Source organism: Pteropus medius, unplaced genomic scaffold, assembly GCF_902729225.1.
Source record: "Pteropus medius unplaced genomic scaffold, Ma_sr-lr_union100, whole genome shotgun sequence".
NCBI classification, from domain to species: Eukaryota; Metazoa; Chordata; class Mammalia; order Chiroptera; family Pteropodidae; genus Pteropus; species Pteropus medius.
Genome location: NW_024346062.1, coordinates 1010010 through 1034267, shown reverse-complemented (window position 1 = coordinate 1034267; position 24258 = coordinate 1010010). Strand labels below are relative to the sequence as shown.

Here is a 24258-nt window from a genome sequence, read left to right as displayed (position 1 = left end):
AAAGTGATTGAAGTTACTCATTCACTCTTAGGAATCTTGTCCATTTTTCCTGTCTTTGCTCTCATGGTACCATCTAAATTATGATTCCTTTTATCAACATTTGTGTTATTTGCTGTGTTATATATCTGTTTTTTAACAGCTGAACTTTATGAAAGGAGGGTACTTAATGGGAAATGAGCCGTGGAGTGTTGTATTCTCAGAGGGACAGTAGGGGTTGAGGAGTGAGGGGAGCTGGGGAAATGGACACAAACTAAAGTGAAGAGAATTATCCAGCACAGAATTATCCAGCACAAAGTCTATGTCTTTATAGTAACAGCTAGAATTATCACTGGCAACAGCCTAGTATGATCATTTATTTTTGCCATACTCCCTTGTGGTGCAGAATGTCTTGCTATTTCAAGTGGGTAGATGTGCTACTGGGGGACACCCCCCAATTGTTTTTGAACACCTACAGGGGACAGGGGCTGTTGAGATACCTTCGCATTTTGTATCTTATTTGGCCATCACTATAATCCTCTAAAATTCATAGGATTATCTTCATTTTACTATTGGAGATATTGAAAGTGAGAGTAGTTAAGTAACTCACCTAGTCCCACTGATTATGCAGTAAACAGAGCTAATTGCTCTAGTAGCAACATTAGTAGGGGAGAAAGAAGGGACCAAATAGGTCAACATGATTTTGGTCTTGTCCTTTTGAATATTGACACTACAGTCTCATCTTAGAACACTATGGACCTAAGACAGTCATATGAGAGCATCTGGAATGAAATGGTTTTCAGAGGTGAGTGTCTTGTATTCATTATCCTCATGCTCTTGCTTTAAACCTCTTGTGCTAGAGTAGACATTTGTTCTCCTTTATTACCCATGCCGCCTTCCACAGTACTTTTCCATCATGATTACTTAATAAATATTCGTTAAATTTAATTTAAAACCTTCTTACAGGAGCAACAAGACAGTCATTTTATAATAATAGCATAATTATAATAGTGTCCAACCTGGGATATTTATGCTTGTCATAGTAATTGAGGACCCAATTAGAAAATTAAAAACTGAATGAACAAAAAACTATTGATAGTGTTGACCTTTATAGCAAAACTTACTTGCTAAAATAAGAATAAAAGGTGAAAGATAAGAAACTATAATATTTAAGATCAATAATTTATAAGATTTTAACATTTGAAATTATAATTAGGAGAGAAACTCTAATATGAGCAATTAATATCTCATGTTTTCTGTGAAAACAACTACCTCTGCTGCCTGCAACTGGAATTACCACTTATATCTGACAGGAGCTTCTTTTACTAATTGGGTCAGATTATAATTTCAGTACAATTTCATTCTAATGAATGTGGGCCATTTCTATTAACCTTAACAGTCAAGAAACATGAAACAACAGGAGAATATATCATTTGGGACTTCAAACTAACTGTATATGCTAATGTGAGAGGAATGACTGCTTGAGGACAATTTTATCATATCGATTGCAATTATGAAAGGAAAATAAAATCTTCTCAAGTATTCTTCACTCTCTGAGTTAATTAAATTTTATAACCTTTGCTAAACTCTTCAAACAATAGGATCTTACTCAGGCAATATCAAATAATTATAAAAAACTTTATTATCTTTCAAAAATTCCACTGGGTTGATAGATTTAGCAGTTTCCTTTATTTTCATTTCAAGAAACACCAATAGCATTTCCTGAGTCTGTAGGGCACTGTACTAGGTAGAAAGACATCAAGAAGTTTAAGATTCAGCCCTTGAGAAATTTATAATCTAAGTGGAGACATTTAGATTGGTTAAAGTTGGTCCAAAATAATTTATTTAATCCTATGATTTATTAGAATCATTCAGTTGGGACACATATAGGAATAATATTGGACTCCCATCTTAAAGTTATCTTAAAACAAATTCTACTTCCTATCTTTGCTAAGAGATATAATCGTGTTTTGAAAGATAATGTAGATGTCATTAGTTATCTTTCTTAGAGCAAATAAAATCTGTTGATCCCTAGAGGATAAAACACGAAATCTATGAACATTTTATTGGTGTCTTAGGAAAGCAATCTCTGCAACTAATTGGCAGTGTGACTGTCACCTGGAGCACATTGTTGCTCCAGCTTCTATGCTAAAGGACAGGCTTTCAATGTCTGATTTGAGAGAAATCCCGTATCACTGAACAGAATGGCACATTTGCATCGGTAGACCATAGAGTCTCGCCTTCCTCCCTTCATAACCAACCTGGCTAACAAATCATGCTGAAATTGTAATGAATTCTATGCCTCTAATATATCTCTAAATCAGTTTTACATGTGAAAACTTATTTAACATTTCTGTGATTTAGACATCATGTATAAAAAAAGATCAAATTTTCTAATACAGTTTAACAATAGTACTCATCATATGTTGGTTATAAAGAAAGTATTTTACATTGTGAGATATTTTACGTTCATTTTCAATGTTTAAATTTGGGAAAGGTTAGGGGAGAGAATTTTCTTTCCAAATTGGACATGAAAATAAGTAATGGGGATAATTAGGCAAGTGCATTTCTTGGAAAAATGCTGTCTCTTCCTGATTTATATTGTTTGCGTGGTAATCAGGTCTTACGTGATTATCAAATTTCCTTCATAATCACATTTAATTGAAAGTTAACAATCCATTTCCTTTATCAATGGTATTAGTGGATGACTCTTACAACATAATGTGCAGTCACATAGATCAGCAGTTTATATGGGTGAAGCAGGTCATTCGAGGTTTTCCAATCTACACTGCAGTCTATTCTCTGTTAGGTACATTTAAGAAATTAGTTAGAACTTTAGAGGATTTTAAATACATGTGCTATTTCTTTTTGTTTTCACAATAAAATATCAAACCCATAAAAAACTGAAAACAAAAACAAAGAATACATGTATATGCTTCATCTAGGTTCACCAAATGTTAACTTTTTGCCACATTTTTTCTCTTTTGATATATATCTATATCTACATGTATAGATATAGATCTCGACATATATATATATATATATATATATACATATATATATATATATATGTATATATATATATATATATATATGTATGTAGACACACACTTTTAAGGAGACTTTTTTTCCTGATCCACTTGAAAGTAAGTTGCAGATATCGTGACACTTTATCCATAAATGTTTCAGCATGCATCTCCTAAAAATAAGGACTTTATCCTACATAACCACAATATCATTATGACACCTAAAAAGGTAATAGTAATTCAATAACATCATCTAATATACAGTCTGCATTCATATTTCCCAAAGTGTCCTAAAGATATTTCTTATTTTTTATAAATCCAGGACCCAGTCAAGTTTCACATATTGTATTTGGTTTTAATGTCTCTTGAATCTCTTTTTTTCTAAAGTAATTCTCCTGACTTTTAAAACTCATGATAGAAATTTCAGAGTCTGGGCGATTGTGTGCTTTCTTAATAAAAATATAAAAATTTGAAAAAAAGATCACTGATAAATAGACTGTGTTACTTTTTTCTGTTGCCAATGTTTGAGAAAAAGTCTAATTGTTTGGCCTAAATTCTTTAGATTGGCAACATGACTCATTTTATACCAAAAATGTTAATTAAAAGGAGAAATCCTAAATCTTTTTTTAAAAAAAGGAGAAATCCTATAATATGTCAATAATAGCAAAGAGAGCCAGGATTTAAAACTAGCCTTGAACACATAGATCATTAAAATTTGATTACATTTTTCCTGAGTCTACTTAACTATCCAAGATAATGTTATAGAATTTTTGAGCTAAAAGAACCTCACAGGCAAATTGACTAGTTCAATTCCTTGTATCACCAGTGAGAAAACTGTCTGTGATTTGCTAAGGTCACACTGCTAATTAATTGTAGAGATGAAACTAGAAATAAGATGTCTTGATTTTCAGTATCCTTGTGTCCCTGATTCTTTCATCATTTCTATGTTCACCATCCATCCCTTTTATTTCCTTTCTTTTCCATTTCCTCCTTCCCTTCCTAATTTTACCTTTCCTTCTCTTGCGCAAACAACAGATTTTTTTTTTTTTTTAAAGAAAATCTGTCATACCTCTGCCAGGGTTTCTCAACAATAGCATTTTAAGTTAGGTAATTCTTGGTTGGGGGTAGCTGTGCATTGTAGGATATTTAGCAGCATCACTGGATTCTGGGTAGTACTCTTTCATTTGTGACAATCAAAAATGTCTTTAGACCTTACCAAATATGCCCTGGGAGGAGGGGAGTGGGGCGGGAAACTGTTCCTGCTTGAGAACCACTGTCAAATGCCTCCTATTTTAGTAGTGGTTATTTTATTTATTAATTTTCTTTTTACTCCAGGTCAACATGAATTCAAAATTTTATGTAGTAATCATAGCATAAATACAATTTTTAATCTACTATTTTTGCTTAACATTTTGTAACAGGTATTTTCACTGTTGCTATATGACATGGACATTTGTTGTTTTTGTCTACTTAGTATCCCTGCTCCCCCTTCCAGTAACAGCACCCCTTTGTCCATTGCAGAACGGTACCTTCCTCACTTCATCATTTGATTCTAAGGTACTTCTCTCAAAGGTGTGGACAAATGACCCAGGCCTGAGCAGTCGTAACAATGCATCTCCACAGCCACAAGGATTAGTCTCTTGTTAGGTACATGATCCAAGTTGGGCCAATCAGAGCCCTTTCTCGAAATTTGCTAGAAAAAAAGGCTCTCCTTCATGTGGGTTGCTAAACTGTGATGCTCTAAAGCTGATGAGCTCTGCAGCTATGTCCTCGGCTTATCTGCAGTTTAAGAGAATGAAGCCAACACAGACAGAAAGCAGAGCTGATAGATGGGAGAGAAAATCCTGAGAGTATCATTTGAGTCCCTAGATCCATTCGTCTCTGAAGGCAACACGACCTTTGTTAATAAATCTCTTCCCTGCACATTTTTAAAAAATTTTTTGCTAAGTTGGTTTGACAGAGATTCTTAAACTTGCAATAGAGTCCTGATTAATAGTATTCATGTTAATAATATATAATGGCTCATATTTCCTCCAGTTGGAGTGTCATGATTTCCTTAACTGTTCTAACATTGAACTTTAAAGTGATTTGAAATATTTTTTTTCCATTATGAATGCTGTGTTCTTTTTCAGTGACTTTTGAATGACTTCTAGTAAATTTTTCATTAGTATCCTCAAACATGGGCCCTTGGTTTAAATTCTAAACTGCAAGATTTAAAATTGAGTGATTTACCACATAATTTAAGCCCATTCTGTTTTGCTTTATCTCCTTTTACTTTTTTTACTTCCATTATAATCAGTCCATCTGTGATTATACCCACTGTTGTGGCAGTATCTGCTCCAGCTGTATGAAAACATTTGAATGCATTAGCGTGCTATGTCAGTGGTTTAGGAAATTTTTTATGGTATGACGAAGATTTATTTCTTACCATTGTAGAGCCTGCTTTTTGATTTCTTTTAACTCTATACAACTAAAAAAACCAAATGTTTTGTATATGTTGATATGGTACAATATCCAAAATACAGTATTAAGTATGTGAACAGGCGATATAGCAGAGTAATTAAAAGTTTGGATCCTGGAGTCTAGTCTCAGTTCAAAGACCAGCTTTGCTATTTACTAACTGTGTAAACTCGTACAAATTTCTCAAGCCCAGTTTCTCGGTTTTTTTACCTGTGAAATGAGGATGCTATGGTAACTATTTCACAAGTTTGTACGAAGATCAAATGAGTTAATACATGCAAAGCATTCAGAAGAGTATCTGGCACATACTAAGGTAACAACTATAACGATGGGCTGTGAGTGAATGATTTTTGAATTATGTAATTCATAAAAAATGAAAAAATTTTGAATATATTTTCATTAAATATTTCCACCATTACTGCCTTGTGTTGTAGGATTGTACATATTCATGTAGAGGGTTATCTCCTCTATTTTTACAATGTCTTTGAAGATAAGGCCTGGTTTTTCCTCAAGTGTGTACCCTATGTGATCTCCAGCATACGCCAGGTACAAGGTGAGTTCCACAGGTATTTGTTTACTGTATTAATAAAATATTAAGTTTCCTTTCTGCATATGAATATTTCAGAGCATTAACATTTTGGGAGTAGTTTTAAAGATGTCTATGGGAACTGATCTTATGATTTCAACATTTAGGGGCAAGCCCAGAGGTTTTGTTATCATAGAAGTTACTACGTTTACTTCTACATGGAGCAGTATTCTGAAAGCGTTATTTCCTTTTCCTTTTTCATAAAGAGTTTTCTTTTTAAATGAGAATGAGAACTAGCAACGTTTTAAACTTTTGGGTCTCAAAAAGGTTAAAAACTTGCCCGACTTCATACATTTAGCTGGTGATGGAGTCAGGGTTCAAACCTGGGTCTCACTGTTTGTTCTTTCTGCTGCTAAAGTGAGGTGGAAAGGAAGACTATGTTCATTAACTTCATAAGTGAGCCTCAGAGAAGACATTTCCAGTAAAACTGACCATAATGTTTGGTAGTCCCCAAATGTTTGGTAAAGTGGAGGACTGCATAAATTCAATTACAGAAAGGTTCTTCACGTTCCAAAATAATTAACCATTGGGGTTCTTTAAACAGAAGGGCACGACAACTCATGTTTATTTGGCAGAAGACATTTCCAGTAAAAGTGTCCTTCAGCAGTGCTTCTCTTTATTGAGCACATTCTCTAGCTATTTAAACTTCTTTCAAAACCCAGGACCAAATACAAATATTCAGTGTATTAGAAATATGGGGAAAAGTATAATGACATGATCATTTTGTTAACTTAAGCCTTTGCCTCTGAGAGTATGGTCATCTAAAATTCTTAAATAAAATAAGAATTATAAGTGGCCTAAAATGTTCTCTTTGTGATATTTAGTAATATAGTCTTTCTTTAGTCATAAATCATCACTTCAAATAAACATTAGTCATTGTCTAATGTAGGGTTAATCACATTGCATTTTTCCAGATCAACTTCATTATAAAATATAATAACGAGGTCATGGCATTTTCAATGCATGAGTTTGTAGGCATGTACCATTTTAGAAAACCTGAAGTATGAAAATCCCCAAATGTTTGATAAAGTGGAGGACTGCATAAATTCAATTACAGAAAGGTTCTTCACATTCCAAAATAATTAACCATTGGGGTTCTTTAAACAGAAGGGCACGACAACTCATGTTTATTTGGCAGAAGATACTTCCTACTCTATCTGGGAAAATTGTCCTCTTTAATGCAATGCAAGTCTTCCAGAGAGATATGTATCAAAGAGTGAAACACAGCTAACTGAACAGATCAGCTGTCCCAATCAATTCTGCAACCAATGGGGGTAGGAATCAGGAGGAGGTGCTATATCAGATTGGGTAGTCAGGAAGACCTTCTGAATGGGTCGTATTTGAACTAACAGCTGAATAGAATAAAGCCTGAATAAAACTGAAGGAGCCAGCCTTTTGAAGATCCAATGGAAGAATGTTGCTGGCAGAGAGCGCTACAAGTAAGGTCTCTCAGGTCAGAACAGGCTTGATGGATCAAGGAACAGAAGGACAGACTAGGGGGAGTGGGTCACAATGAAGACAAGAGATGTAAATGAGGCCCGGATCAATTAGGACCATGATAAGTGCCTATAATTTAACTTGGAGCTTCAAACGTTTTAAGAGCTTAATAAATGGAAACTCGTAATTGTTAGAGATATTATTGTTTTATTCATAATTCAAATTAATTTTTTTAAAAAATAGATTTATTCCTTGTAATAAATTCAAATGAACACTTAGAAAACACTTGTGAAATCTGAAGCTCATGTCCTCACTAACACTGTAAAATTTACATTCTATTAAAAATCATAAGAAGAGTCATTTTCTAATTGTAAAGCCTACTAAAACTACTTTTATAGAATCTGTTTTACAAATATTTGGTTATTGTTTCTAGCCCAGATTTATGCTGAGAGGCTTTTTCATCCCAATCCTCAACCATGAGACCCCTCAATCCCAAAAATATTTTCCTGAAATTCGTTCAATTTTTGTGGTTTATTTTTAAATTAATCTAGAAATTACTTATAGGTATTATATGAATTAGAGATTGTGGTAAGCTTAATGATGACCTCCAATATATATCTAAATCCTAATTCCTGGAAACTCTGAATATTACCTTATATGGCAAAAGTGACTTTGCAGATGTGATTAAATTATCCTGGATTATCTGGGTGGGCCCTAAATGTATTCACAAGTGTCCTTACAAGAGGGAGGCAAGGGAGATTTGACACAGACTGGGAGAAGGCAATGTGAACACAGAGCAGAGAGATTTAAAGATGTTATGCTGTCGCCTTGAAGGATGGAAAAAGGTATCAAGAGCCAAGGAATATAAGGAATGGAGCTATGGAAGCTGGAAAAGGAAAGGAAGGGCTTCTCTCCTAGAGCCTCTGAAAAAAGTGGCCTCGCCCATACCTTAGATCGTGTACCGTAATTTTGAACTTCTGGACTCTAGAACTGTAAGAGAATAAATTTATACTGTTTTAAGCTACTACATTTGTGGTAATTTGTTACAGCAGTCATTGGAAACTAATACAGAGCTCTAACTTTATTTTTTGCTGCAGTTAACTAATTTATTTGTCCTAATACCATTTATTGAATACTACATTATTTTCTAACTGATCTGAAATGTTAATTTTATCATAATGTCAATACCTGTGTATAGCTGAGTCTGTTTCTATTTTTTTCTACAAATCTATTTACTTTGAGACAATAACAAACTTTTAAATTATAATAACTTTATAGTACTTTTTTTCCAAATTTTTTTTTTTGGCTTTAAGCTGCCTTTTTTGAGCTAAACTTTAAATTCAATGTGTCTAGTGAAAAAACTGGAATTTTGACTGAAACTACATTAAATGTATAAATTCACTTGAATATTCCTATCTAGTAACATAGAGTATCTTTTCAGGTCTTCTCCCTATCCCCACCCCATTTTAAAACTGTAAAATTCCATAGTTTTTCTTCATTTAGGTCTTATAAGATTCTTAAGGTTTATTTCTTAAGCATTATTTGTTGCTACTGTGGAATAGGCTCTTTTTAAAATTATATTTTATAATTAGATATTATTGGTGTGTAGGAGGGCTATTTTATTTTAATCTGGCCACTCTATTGAATCAATTTAAGGTCTAATAATTTTCTCTTAGATTGTCCAGCAAGACAATCATATTATCTATGAATATTATAATCTTTCTCTCTTTTCACTACTTATTTTTCGTGTTCTAGTGTATGAGCTAGAATCTATAGAACAGCGTTAAATAGTAATGGTGTCAATAGCCATATTTGTCTTTTTTTTGACTTTAGTTGAAATGACTTTAGTTTCAATATTAAATGTTTCACTTTGTGTATTTTGTGGAAGTATTTTAACATTATGTACACCTCTTTCTATATGCATAAAAACGGTAAGACTCCTATCTAGGTTACTATTTCTTTAAATCAGAAGAGCTGATGAAGTGTTAATTTCCAATATCTATTAGCATATATTATATAATTATGTCAATATAAAATTCTTAATGTTATTTTTTATTATTTAAAAACCTACTGGGTAATTTGAATGTTTGCATTTTATATTTGTTTGGTATTTTATTTAGAAGTCTTTAGCTTTTAGTTTTTTTGTATTAAAATAATTCAGGCTTAGATATCAGTAATTCCAGTCTTACAAAGTGAAGTGGAAAGAAAGGTTTCATTAAAGTGGAGGGATATAGGATAAAGGTTGCTTGAGGTGAGTGTGACAGTAAGGAAACGCTGGCTGGAAGATCAGAACCAGCCTAAAAAGGAAAAGTGATCGTGATGTGTTTAGGAAAGTTGATCTGGTGTGTTAAATAGCGTTTCAGGAGAAATCTGAAAGCTATTGGTTTACAGAAGAGTCGGGAGCTCGAGGAACCTCTTTAAGGGATCAAAATGAGTACAATGAATATTTTTCTCCTATGAAACTTTAAAAGCCGAGTCCAGTTTTCTACAGGTTCAGGGCCTTCCTTCAAATAGTTTGGTTCCGAGTCTCTTAGCTACCTCAAAAGCCCGGAGAGGGAATTCCAGGCTGGCCCTGGAGTGACCGGCGGTGGGCTCCGGCCAGCATGCACACTGGGCATGCGCAGGGGGTGGACCGCCAGGTCGGCTTAGGGAGCCGTGACGAGTCCGGAAGCGCCTGCGCGGGCAACCTCCGCACAAGAACTAGTTTTGTTCCGTGTGTTTCGGAATAGAGCGGTTCCGGGAGAAGCCCCAGCAGGACCACCCCGACATCCGCCAGCCCTGCAGCAATGTCCAGTAACAGCTTCGCTTACAATGAGCAGTCCGGGGGAGGAGAGGCGACAGAGCTGGGTCAGGAGGCGACCTCAACCATTTCCCCCTCCGGCGCCTTCGGCCTCTTTAGCAGCGATTTGAAGAAGTGAGGAGAAAGACTTGGGGTGCGGGGACGGGACTGAGGAGCTGGGGATCCCGAATGAAGGGGCTCCGGGTTTGGGCTCCCGGGAGAGGGGTGGAGTCGTCCTGAGATTGCCCGGGGCAGCTGGTAACATTACCCGCAGGTGGGTGGGGTTGGGTCAGTTGAGAGCGGTGGGAGTTGCTGGGGAGTTGGGGTGAGTGTGTGTAGGGGTCGCTAGTAGTTTCCAAACTTTAGTGAAAGAAGAACGATTTGGATAGCTTACCTCCCGTCTCATTCTGATTGAGTTGGTCTGGGGCTCAGGAATCTGAATTGTGAACGAACACTTCTAACCAATGTTTGTTGGATTACACATGAAGAAAATCTCAATTAGGGTGAAAGACTGGGAAGTTGAGAGGGGAAGTTGGAGGGTGAGTGTTCCTTAGGAGAAACTACACTGTGACCCTGGAGTGTAGGAGCAAGGAGGTGTCCAGGCAATTAATGTTCTTGAACGGTATCCTTTGCATTACACGCAAACACACAAAACACACCACAGACCCAATCCCAAACTAAATGATAAGCATATGAGTAGAGAATATTTAGAGTTACTATTTACCAGTTCTAAAATTTTATAAATTAATAATGTGAATTTAGAAAACGCACACTAAACAATGTGCACTTAATTTTTAAAAAGAAAGAATATTTTAAGTACCACCAAAAAATGGAAAGAGAACACCCCCAAATTGTATTTTTGGAGGGTAGGTTAAATTTACAGAATCCTGGTAACTGTATTTTATTGTAATCATTTTTACATTTTTCTTATTTTTAATCTCAGTACTAAACACTGTGGTCACATACATAATAGGCTGTCACTAGATTCATGCTAAATTAAGTACTTGTGCTTGTGGCTTTGCAGGTGTCAGAAGGGTATAATTTTAAAATACATTTTACTAACAAGATCGGGTAGTCTGGAAAATGCTAGTAGTTGAAATTGAGATTAAATTTTGACTGTTAAGATGACTGAAATTTTATATACAGATGTGGAATACAGTTTTTCCTCTTATTCTCAGGTTAGACAAGTTTCAAAGTAAGATAACTAATTTCATTTTTTATCCTGTGCATTTAGATGTTGGATTGTTTTAACAAGGGGCTTGTTGCACTATGCAGTTCTGTAAACAAAATGTTTCAACTGTTGTATTAGCCTATAAGCCTGAATCATTCTGTTTTGCATGTGATTTGCTTACAATTTTATGGTTTGTGAACATCTCAGATGTTTTCTCTTAGAGCCTCTGATTTCCTATTTTCTCAAATTTGGGTCTGATTTGGAAAAAGAAAAAGTATGCTTTTGACTATCAACAGTGCTGTTGAGGTAGGTGACTGAGCATTTCGGATTTAAAATAAAGAAAGCTGACATTTATTGAGTGCTTGTGCATTTGTGCACAGTACTTTACATTTATTATTTCATTCAGCCTTATGGCTTGTTACCAGATACTGTACTTCTCTGCTCCAACTTTGCAGGTTAGGAAATTGGAGCACATGTAGTTAACTTGCTCATGATCACAAAGCTATAACACTGTGCTCACTGAATTTGAACCCACACTCTTATCTTAGAGCCCATTCTCTTAAACACTTGGATGTACTGCTTCTTACTTGATGAAATACGGTGCTTTTATTAGAGAATGCATGCAACTCATTAAAAGTTTAAAACTTTGAATAGTAGCTGTAAACACTATATGACCTTGAAGCTTCTAAGAATTAGAAACATTTTGGCTATTAATCTATAACCTAATGGGGGTGTACAGAAACAAGGAAACTGTATTGGAAGTGGTCATTTAACTTTTCTTGATGCTGTATTCTCTCATTATAAAATGGTGATATTTCTTGCCTTAAAAAAATAAAAAGACAACTACCCTTTATACATTCATCAATTTCTAAAAAATTTGCTACATTGCTTTCTCTCTCTTCCTCTCTCCCTCCCCCCACATACACAGAGACACATATACACATTCATATTACTGTTTTCTGAACCATTGGAGAACATCATGTTCCTTTACTCTTAATACCTTAGTGTGTATTTTTTAAAAACAAAGATATTCTTTTACACAACCACAGTACTGTTATATTCAGGAAATTTAACATCAGTACAGTCCACAGTCTGTAGTTCAGTGTTGTCATTTGCTCCAATAAATAAATTTTTATTTTAACATTTTTTTTCCTCTAGTACAGGATTCAGTCCAGGATCACGTATTTCATTTAGTTGCCTAATCTCTTTAATTTGGAATAGTTCCTCAGCCTTTGTCTTTCACTACCTTGACATATTTGAAGAATGCAGGCCGATTGTTTTATAGCAGGTTAATCAATTTAGGTTTACTGTTGCTTCCTCATGTTTAGATTCGTGTTATATGTCCTTGGCAGAGTACTACCATAGATGATGTGGCCTTCTCAGACTATTCTATCGAGAGGCATAGAGTGCCTATCTTCATGACACTGTCCAGTTGTCCATTATTATTTTTCCACTAATCTATCTAGGTAGGGACACTTTAAGATCATGCAGATGTCTTGCTCTTCATTCACCACCCCCTATATTTAGCAACCATTGATGAATCTCCTAAACCAGTCTTTGCCACAATGGCTGCAAAATGGTGATGCTCCAACTCTGACTCCTTCCACTATTCTGCTCTTTGGCTTCTTGTCCTAGAGCTTTACGTCTTTTGATTCTTCACAGACCATCTCAAGGATGCCTAATTACTTACTAGACACAGGATTATTGATGATTTTTGTTTTCTGAGTTTAATCTTATCAATACTATTTATCCCTACTCTCCTTTAAACAAAACCAGAATTAGGGAGTTTTAGATGGTTTTATGAAAGATCCTATACATCATTTATTGGTTAATCAAACCTGTGTATTAAATTATTGGCTTCAAGATTTTCAGTTTTTTCATTTAATATGTAAGGAATTATTTTTTTTGTATTTTCTTTTGAGACTTGTAAACTTTTACTGTTTTTAGTTTTTTCCTGAATTATTTTCATTTGTCTTAAACAAGCTCTTTTTTTATCTTGACCAATTGGCTGTGCGTGTAATTGCAAATAATTTTAATAATTTTATTTCTGGATTGAACATTTAATTAGGAATTAATTTCTAGAAAGATATAAGACTAATTTTTTTTTTTTAACAATAGTAAAACTGCTAAATTTTCTAATCTCTGTTGAGGGTATCTCAGTGTATCAAAAAAAGCATTAGACCTCGAGTGAGAAGACCTGGATTTAAGTTAATGATTTCCACTTGTAATAATGTTTCCTTATTCAAGTTGTTTGATCTCTTCAAACTTCAATGTCCTCATATCTAGAGAGGGTATGAGAATTGCCTATTTTATGAGGTTCTCATAAGATGGTGTATGAGGTTCTCATAAGATGGTGTATTTAACAGTAATTTTAAAACTAGAATATTAACTAATACTATTTGGAAAAGTTGGTGAAAGTTTCATTGGGGTGGTGACATTTTAGGTCTTAAAGCCTGAGAACGTTTTCGTCGGGTGGAGGAAAGGGGGAGTTCTTCAGACAATTTGTAGAAACCAAGAGAGCTTGAAAACGCATGTTCAGCTGAGATATAGATTAGAGCATCAACATTTAGAATCGTAGGTAGTAATTAAAGCACAGGAACGGATGAAATCATTCAGGGAGAACTTTTATTCTTAGAAGAGAAGGCAGTTTAGACAAGTCCATGAGGAACACTAATATTTTAGGTGTGAGTGGAAGAAGAACTAGGGAGAGAGTGCTCCGAGGGGTGGGAAACCAGGGGAAGGTTAAAAAAAAAGGTAGCTAAGAGGAAAGTAAGAGAAAACTGTCAACTATGTTAGGAGTTGCATGTTGAGGGCAAACAGAATAAAGGCTGAAAAGAAGCCATTGATTTAACAATTGAAAAGGTTATCTTAGCAACCAGTAACTCAGCAATGCAGTAGCACCTGAAACCTGTTGAGATGTAGCATTTTTAGTCTCTGATGAAATTGAAGTGGACTTTTCATTTGTTTACATTCGCAGAGAAATACTTTTATAGTTCCAGTTGTTCAAAGCTTGCTGTATTTTCTTTTTATTTGTCCTAATATTTTTCTTAGATACCTTTATCTCATTCAGTCATTCTGTATTCTCATTATGTAGCGACTCAGTGAATATTGAATATTGTATAGAGGAATCTCACTTTTACACACTCACCTGATATTAGAGGGTGTAATTTATGTGAAGTTGCCTAGCAAAGTATTTGGCTCATAATTTTGTGTAATAAATATTTTTAGGTCCTTTACTCAATTGAATGATTTAGATTCTGCTAACATTTACTGTCTCTTTAGCCAGTGTAGTTAAAAACTAAAGCATGACGAATTCAGGGGACCTTCTGCAGAAGGAAAACCTGCTCTGGTATACCTATTGTATTTTATTGCTGTATTGTTGCATCACCCTGAACTTAAATTGTATATCAGTCTAGAACAGCTAGTTTCTTCATGGCATTGCTTGAGTCTTCGCTGTGGTTAGGGTTAATTGACCTGGAATTGTCACATGTTGAGTAAACTTTGCAATCAGGATTTTTTAAATCTCTCCACTCTTGAAAGGCATCTTTATTTGCAAATTTGGGATTATTCCATAGTATAATTCATTCTTCTGGTTTTTTTTTGTTTTTTTTGTTTTTTTTTAGCACAAAAATACAAAACAATTATAAGATCTTTACCTTGCCTTTAAGAAACTTGGAATTTAGATGGTGAGAATATGGCTAATGAAGACCGTAATACAAGTATGTAATTAATGTTAAGTTGTGAAATAATTCTCAACTTTTCAGTGTGATATAAGCCTTTTTTATATAAAGAATGATTTACTGAAGAAAATGGAAATGCTGGAATTTTGAAATGTTGAACACAGTTTAGTTTGAGATGCTGAAATGTTGGCGCCATATTATGAAGAGGTGAATTTCTTTCTCTTGAGCTCAGGAGTCTATCTAGGGTTACAGGTATGAAAATATACTCCTCTTATGATTTCTGTAGCATACATACTGCTGTCATCATCTTCAAATTCTGAAGATTTAAATCCCTTGAGTTCTAATAACTCCAGTTTGGGTAGCTGATCTATCTTAATTCTGCTTAGCTGGGTGAAATTTATAGTCACTAGATCTACTTCTGGAGATGTTAACCGCATATTTGCCATGCTACATATGTAAAACGAATCTTATTATTATTTTTTTTTTTACAAGGGCGCCTAAATATTAGGCAATTTTAATGTTTTATTAATCTTTCACTAAACATCTTTGTTCCAAGTTGGCTTTAACAAAAGAAGAAAATGTGCAAATAATGGTATCTAGCTTTCTGAGCTAGATGAACTAGTTTTTGTCTTCACATAAATAAGACTGCTAGTTTTACAAAGGGCTAACTATTCAAGTTAAGGATTGTCACTTCTGTGGTGCAATAGGGTTCCTATAATTCTTGAAATATACTTCAAAACAAATAAGATTTTACCACATTATATTGCCTTTAAGCAGAGTCCTACTTTCCAACGGATTGTAATGGAGTTCCATTTTATTTGCTTAGCTCGCTTTTCTTCTTGGAGGAGAGTCAGTTGTGACTTTACAATTTATCTTAAATATTCAGCCAAGAAAATATTCATTCCTAGATGTAGCATATATTATTTTAAGATCACTGATTTGGTAAAATTCAAGGAAGAAATCCGGAATATTTAAATTTCAAGACTTACCATTAAATTTCAAGATTTGAAATATTACGTTATTTTAAAGAATATTTAGAATTTAGAGCAACATTACTAGAACTGAATGATTAAAACAAAAAAAGCAGATGGTTGGTTGAAATGTTCTTTTTTACTGCACCAAAAGTTAAAAAGTGCTCATGGAATGACAAATGTATTATAGTGAAATAATTCGACAGTATTGCAGTTGTGTATATAAATGAACTACTGACAAAAACAAATTGCCTGCAGTCCAAATTCAGAATTTAAAGTGAAGAGCCCAAAGTAGAATAATCAAGAAGGAAATGATTTTTTCTGTATTTCATATTACTATGAATAATGTTTGCTAGTTTGTGTACTTAGGAAGACTTATTTAGCATATCAGCTGGAAGGAGTTCATAGATATACAAAAGTGAACAATTTATGGTCAATGTCTTCTTATTGATGGGCTGATTATTTGTATTGCCAGTAGAAACCAACCTAATTAGAAGGGCAGTGTCTAATCCGTCAACTATATGAAGTTGGCATGGCAGCTGGACAAGGGAGAGACTCATGAATAAGGCTGGTTCCAAAATCATAGGTTGGCAGAGATACATGTTACCCAGCTTTACTCTAGGAATGGACTTTCTCAAAGTGTTTTAGAACGTAGGTTAAGAATGTGATCAGGAAGGATGAGCAGAATGTCAGTACTATGAGGGCAGAGAGGTAAAGGCAGAATGGAAGGTAGGGGACCAGATTGTGTAGGGCCTTGAAAGAACTTAGGGTTTTACTTTGAGTGAGAAGATAAGCCATTGGAGGATTTTGTGCAGAATAGATATTTAGAAGTCAGTGACTATTTAAGTGCCTGATGTGTGCCAGATATATTCCCTGCTTCTGTTGGGTCTGTTGGGTCCTTGGGACTTGCTTGTTGATTTCTTGTGGAGTTTTTTTTTTCATATTTAAAAAAATTATAGTAGTAATTTATTGAGTCAACAAATATAAGTGCTATAAGTGCTGTCTGTATGCTAAGCACTATTCTTGATGCTGGGGATTAAGCAGCAGACAAAACGCCTGCTCTCATGGAGCATGCATTCTATTAGAAGGAAGATAGGCAATAAATAAGTCAATATATGGTCAGTCATTCGATGACAAGGAGTGCTATGGAGAAAAATAAAGTGTGGAAATAGGGTAGAGAAGGTGTGGGTTGGATTAAGTTTGAAATAGGGCCAGGAAAAGATCCTTGAGAATTTGTTAATAGAGCACATACCTGAAGGAGATGAGGGAGTGACATGCAGATGTCTGGGGAATTGTGTTCAGTCAGAATACAGGAGTATTCAGAAGTGCTCAGGCTCTGAGGCAGGAGAAGTTCTGACATGTGTGAGGCTCAACAAAGAAGTTAGTATAGGTCGAGTAGAGAGAGTAAAGAGGAGAGAGAAGTTAGTAGATGAGGCAGTCAGAGAGGTAAGGAGCCAGATTGTGTTGGGCTTTGTAAATCTTTGTAAGGACTTTGATTTTGCTCTGAGTGAGAAAGAAAGCCATTGGATAGAAGAATGGAATGATCCAATTCACCTGTTAAGTGGATCACTTTGCTCTTGAATTTGCAATAGATAGCAGATCTGAGGCAGGGAGACAGGCAAGGAGACTATTTCAGTAATCCAGGCAAGAAAAGATGATGACTAAATCAGATTAGTAGTAGTGGAGAGAAGTAGCAGAATTCTGAATATTCAGTAATTTGAAGATTGAGCCAGTCAAATTTTCTGATGGTTCAGATGTGAGAGAAAAAGATTATCAGGGATGGACACAAGGTTTTTTTGTCCAAACAGATAGAGGTTTCCAGTTGTTATCAACTAAAACGAAGAAGATTGCATGAAGAGCAATTTTAAGGGGGTAGGGGATGAAAAGCTTGAATGTGTTACATTTAAGATGTCTATTAAGCATCCAAGGGCAGTTGGATATGTGAATCTGGAGATTAGGGGAGGAATCAGGCTAGAGATACAAGTTTGGGAGCCATCAGGTTATAGATGATATTAAATACCACAGATTGGATGAGACGCCAAAGGAGCGAGTGTAGAAAGAAAAGAGATCAGCATATGAAGACCTGGGCATTCCTGCAGTAATTGTGTCAAATAGTATGAGTAGGGTCAAGTAAGATGATTACTGACAAGTGAATTTTGGATTTTTCGATGTGGATGACTTTGGTGACTTTGACAGACCGTTTAGGTGCAATGGTGGGACTAGGTGCAGTGATTGGGCTGAGAGTCTGATGAGTGCGTTCAAGAGAGAAAGGAGAAGAAAAATTGTAGTTAGTCTGTATGAGTGTATAGGAGAACAGAGAAATAGAGTGGTACCTGGAAGGGAATGTGAGGTCACAGGAGAAATGATATTATTTTGTTGATGGAACTATCTGATGTAGAAGTGGGAATGTTGATGATGCTGCAGAGAGGAGAGAATCACTGGACTGACATCCCCCCCTTTTTAAAGAAAATTTAGCACATACAGATTAGCTGAAAAATAACAACCCTAATTTCAACATGCAGAGAAAATTAGTTAATATGATATAGATCTTCCAGTGTTTTTTCTTTTGCATTTATACTATGTATTTTTGAAGCAAAGCTATATGCTTCTGTAGTGTAATATTGTATTATAATTTGCTCTTTTCATTCACTAATATATAGAGCCTGTTCATTTCTTAAAATGATAACCCTTTTAGGACAAATTGTAATTAAGCCACTATCTTGGAAGAAGTAGTAAGGTGTTAGAAAAGTAAACAATCGTGGTATACAAATGAAGTGTATAGCTAGCTCCACCAAAGGTTTTCAAGAGTCTTGTATAGAGTAGGACCTTATTAATCATTAACTACATAAGTAAAAGGAATAACTTAACAAAATGATCTATACTAATGGTGTGTTCGATGGTAGCACTGACCAGAGCTTTCCACAGATACTTGTGTTTACTAGGCAAAGGGAATAGCATATACATAGATTTAGAGTTGTGCTATTCAATACAGTAGCACTAGCCAAATGTGACTATTTAAAATTAAAAAATCCAGTTTCTGGGTCACACTAGCCATATTTTTATAGTAGCTAGCAGTTACTGTATTGGATAATGCATATAAAGAATGTTTCCATTTCACAGAACATTTTGTTGGATGCTGCTGGTTTAAAGACAAAGATTTATGGCTTATTTAGGGGACAGGAAAAAATTCAATATGCCCGGGGCACAGAGTTGGAGGGGAATGAGGGACTGGTGAAAGATGATTGATAGGTAATAAGGATCCATATTATGAAGGGTCTGGTATACCATGCTCAGAAATTTGGACTATTATGATAGTTTGCACAGTAAGGAGCTACCAAAGGATTTCAAGTAGAGGAGAAGCAGTGAGATTTACATTTTTTTTCAACTTTTTAAAAATTAAGTTTATTGGAGTAACATTTGTTAATACAATTATGTCATTTTCAGGTGTACATTATAATTTCATATCTGTATATTGTGTGTTTACCACCCAAAGTCCAGTTTCATTCAGCTACCATATATTTGATCCTCTTACCCACATCACCCTCCCCCTATCCCCCTATGAAATTTACATTAATAGACCACTCTGTCTGCACTTGGTCTTTGGATTGGTAAACTATGTGAATATCGAAAGTATTCTGTGATATTGAAAACACTGAAGATAGGGCAAGTTTGGAGTGAGGAAGAGAAGTATTGAGTTTTGTTTTGGACCTGTTGAGTTTGAGATATTAGTTGGGCGTCCATTAAGCAGTTAGATACATGCAAGTGGCACTCAGGAGAGATACCTGATCTGGAGGTAGAGTTTTGGGGTTATCAGTTGATTGATGATTTTGGAAGCCATTGGAAGGAAGATATGTGGTATGTGAGGAGGCCAAGGCGGAATTCTCCCACTTGGGAATGGGAGAACTGGGCTCACTTAGAAGACCGAGAAGAGAGAATGAAGTTTAGGGAAACACTTGAAGTTGAACTTTTGCATTTTGTTTAAAATTTGGGAAAAGAGTCAACTCTCTTCTTATATAGGAAGAAGATGGCAGATAAATTGTACATCGTTGTTTGTTGAAGCAGTATGGCAGTGCTTAAGCACACCTGTCTTGCTGACAGGTATTCTATTGCTTTCAATTGGTCCATTCTTAAAGAAGGAGCTCATTTCTTACTTTTTCTAAAGCAGAGGAACTTAGGGATTTTTTTGCTTTAATAGAAATCAAAGGAAGAGTTTCAGGAAGCAGTTAAGTGGTGGGCAGTGCCAGCTGCTGGTGAGTAGTCCAATAAAATAACTAATTCCCCTGAAGTGTTTCTTGGAATTAGTGATAGGGCAGTTGTTGGTGACTTTGGTGGTGGTGATTAAGTGTCAGGGGAAGTCATTGCAGAGGATTGATGAGAAGTGAGTAATGGAAGATAACTTCTCCAAAGATCTTTGGCTTTCAGGGGAAGGAAAAGGGATAGAATTGTAGGGACACTTGGAGTCTAAGGAGCTTCTGTTTTAAGGGTTGGAGAGAGTTGAGAATGCTTAAATGCTGATTGGGAGGAGGCAATAGAGAAGGGTGTCGGAAAACAAGAGAGAGAGTCTAGAACACAACAGAGAAATAGAGGAATGGATGGATTTGGAGGCTAAGTTTATCGTCTTGTTAAAGAGAGGACAAAATAGTTAGAACATCTGGATTACAGTGGATGAGGGAAGTGGAAGGGATAAAAGCGTGAGGAGAGATCTGAGGTAGCTGCTAGAGACAATGGGAAGGTCTTCAGACAGTGAAAACTTAGAAGGCTTGTTGGATGATATTGAGGGCTTGCCCAGTTGAGGTACAAGACCACTGATTTATACTGTCAACAATCTGATATTTTTTCTCTAGTAGTACTTACCACTCCCTGCTTAAATGTGAAGAAAGTGATCAACTCATGATGCAGAATTGAAGTTTTGCATCATGAAGGTGGGTGCTAGGAAAGACAATTCGGTAAGGAAGTTTAGGATATTAGTAGGATGTTGAAGTAATTAAGCAGAGGTGAGAAAGAAGTAAAGGTAGTAGGAGGCTGAAAGAAAAAAAATAGACGGCTTAGGAGTCTCTAAGAAGTCAAAGGAATAGGTGTATAGGACTCACTGAGTGAGAGTGCTAGAAGGGTAGGAGACTGATCAGAAAGAGTTGTATGAATTTAATGTTTCAGAGATTGAGTAGTTTGGGGTGTTCACAAGGTTTGAGTATGATTTGGCGTATGACTTTGGCAGTGAATTATTACAAGTTGCCTGGAGGTGAGAATCAGTAAAGATGATTAGGATAAAGAGCTTAGAAATCAGGATACTGGATAGGTTTCCAAGTAGATGTTAGTGGCTAATAGCTAGTGGCTAATATATCTTAATTAAGTGGAGGAGTGGCAGATGACAACAGCAAGGATGAATAGGGGTAGCTAAGCTCAGTAGAAGTTATTTTTGAAGAAGTTTTCTCTGCGGATGCATTGAGTCTAGTGTCAGAAATAATTATTACTTCCGAGGGCTTCCCTTAACCACTTCATTTATTGACAGTATGAATCATTGATTGTTTCCTTTGCACAATGACTGCTAGAAAACTCACAGCAAAATTTGTGATCTACAGCTTGCAAGAGTATGGAGCTTTGTGGCATGCATTTTTAATATTAACCTTACTCTTGCCTCTATTTTAATTCCTTATATTTTCTTTTCCCATTAAAATTTTAGTCTTGCTGTATATTATGAATGATTGACTATCCCCCTTAAATTCAAGTTAGGGAACAGGGCAGGGCATAAGTAAATAGGTCTAAGCAATTGTTGGAAGCAGTAACAGTTATTTTCATTGTTCTTTGCTGCCACTCCGTACCACCATCACTGTAATTATCAACATTTATTTGGTGGCTACTTTGTATAGTTTCTGTTCTTGGCTTGAGGGATACAAACTAGCACCATAATTGTAGTAAAGGCAGTAATAATACCTTATATTTTCATAGGGCTTTTATTATCTGTGGTTTTCTGGCCATTTCCCTCATATACCTCAAGAACTCATAAGTCCTTATATCTTCCTAATAACATTTTAGTCCTGTTTTCTGTCCTGCCTCCTGAACCTTGGTAATAGAATGAAGTCAAAATTCTGCCTGTTCACAACCACGCATTGTTCCTAGACTTGAACCTCTTTCTTCCCTTCCTTAAACCTCACTCAGTAGAGATCTCCAGGCCTCTTTTGGCTCAGTTATTTGTACTAAGTGCATATAAAACTCTTCTGTTCACTAATGTTATGGACATAGACCACAGTTACTTGACCAGAAGCCATTGCTGGATTGGGTTTATCTGAATCACAAGAGCTCTAAATGTCTTTTTGTATGGATGACCTCTTCACTCTGTCTAACTCTACATCCTATTATTCTTAGTTTCACTCTTTATGGATCACATCTTCAATTATTATAGGACTCCATGCCTACATACTTGTACTGTTTTTACCCTTGCCCCCTTTTTTGAGTCCTCATTATGATCCAAGGTTGCCCAGAGAGTCTCTTAGTTTCCAGACTAGAGAGGTAGTCCTCATGTTGTGAGAGTCCTACAGGCTGTTTCCTCATGCTTCCTTGGCGTCGGCATTCCAGGGCTATTACATTTGTTTTTTGAAAACAGTTTTCCATGGGTCGTGTATCCATGTATAGTTTGCAAAAACATTTTCATGTACATTATCTCCAGTTCAGTGTCAGAAAACTAACATTAAAAAAAAAAATTAGTAATTGCTTAGCATCAAATGGAATAAATACTACAAGATATTGAAGGAGAAAATTGTCACGGAAGACTAGAGTGGCTGGAGAAGGTAAGCTTTGATCTAGACCTTGACACATGGATTAGGAAAGGGCGAGGGTAGGGAAACACCAAGAGTGAAAGTAACATATCCTGGCTTTTCCAGCAACAGTGAGTGAACCAGTTTGTATGAAGAGGAGAGTTCCTGGAAAGGAGCAGTGGAAAATGAGATTCAAGAAGTAGGTGCTAGAGTGTGAAGGAAATTGAAAAAAAAAAAAACAAAAAAAATGTGAAGGAAATTGGATTTTAACTTCCATTCTTAGAACAGCAGTTGATGATTACAAATGATTACTACAATGATGTTTTGGGAGATTTAATCTAGCATTGTATGGAGAGTAGATTGGAGAAAAACTGGAGACAGGAATCATTAAGGGGATTTTTAGAAAGTCTAAGAGTAATGTGATTATAGTTTGGACTCTATTAGTGTAAGTAGATAATGGAGAGGAAAGGAAATGTGAGCAACATCATGAAAGAGTCATTTATAAGTCTTAAGTTACTCACTAGATTTGAGAGAGGGGAGGGAGGAATCAAAAACTTCGGTTTTAGGCCTAACTGGAAGAATGTTAGGACTATTGACAAATGGAGAAGTGTTGAGAGGACATTAGGGAAGGTGAAATGACATTTTCATTGGTGATATTGGACTGTAGTTAAATATTTGTAGATACGTTCGAGATGTATATGAATGTATATTTGAGAATGTATTGAGATGAGAGCAATACATAGTTGTCTGTGACTCCATAATTACACTTTTCATTAGATGTAATCAAATTCTGTCAAAAGTCTGTTCTTGAGATATATTTGTGGTTATTGAAAAGGCCAATATAATATTGGCAAAAAAATTTTGAGAATGAAAAATAAAAACATAGTATCTAAAGAACATTAGCCCAAAATAATGTAAGCAATCAGATTATAAAAGAAGGCATACAAATGGCTACTGTACTAGTACTCAAAGGAATGCAAACATCCTTCTTTCTGTCTTTTATGAAACAATTATAATAATATAGAGTAGTTTTTGTTAACATTTTTATTTGGCAAACTGAAAAGGGGGCAACTCTGTCATTTCCCAGAATTTTTGTTGAAATTCTACCTAGTTCTTGAGATTTGGATGTCTGGAATACTCTTCTGAATATTTGAGCTCACCAATTTCAGGGGTAGTAAGAATTTTACAAACACTTTTATGTACTTTAATAAATCAAAATGAATGACTCATTTAAAATTACATATAGAAGTAGTAGAGTTAATTAAAAGTAAATTAAATACGGCTAGAAACATACTTCTTATATACAGCTTTGCCTATCTGACAACACAACAATTATAAAATGACAGACTGGTGTTTGGATACTTGAACATTTCTTTAAAGAGAGAATGTGGTTAGGTGCCTGGAAGTCAGATAGTTCTTG

At 35.4% G+C, this 24258-nt stretch overlaps 1 protein-coding gene across 2 annotated transcripts in view; it reads left to right on the top strand.

The window, feature by feature from the left end:
- Positions 1–10128: 10128 nt before the first annotated feature.
- Positions 10129–24258, top strand: part of AP3B1 (adaptor related protein complex 3 subunit beta 1) — a 212354-nt gene continuing 198224 nt past the window's right edge. For both annotated transcript variants that reach the window (XM_039874889.1, XM_039874890.1), the window contains exon 1: positions 10129–10399. In XM_039874889.1, coding sequence (XP_039730823.1) covers positions 10272–10399 — 128 coding nt within the window. In that variant the 5' untranslated portion in view covers positions 10129–10271. The remainder of the gene's footprint in view (positions 10400–24258) is intronic.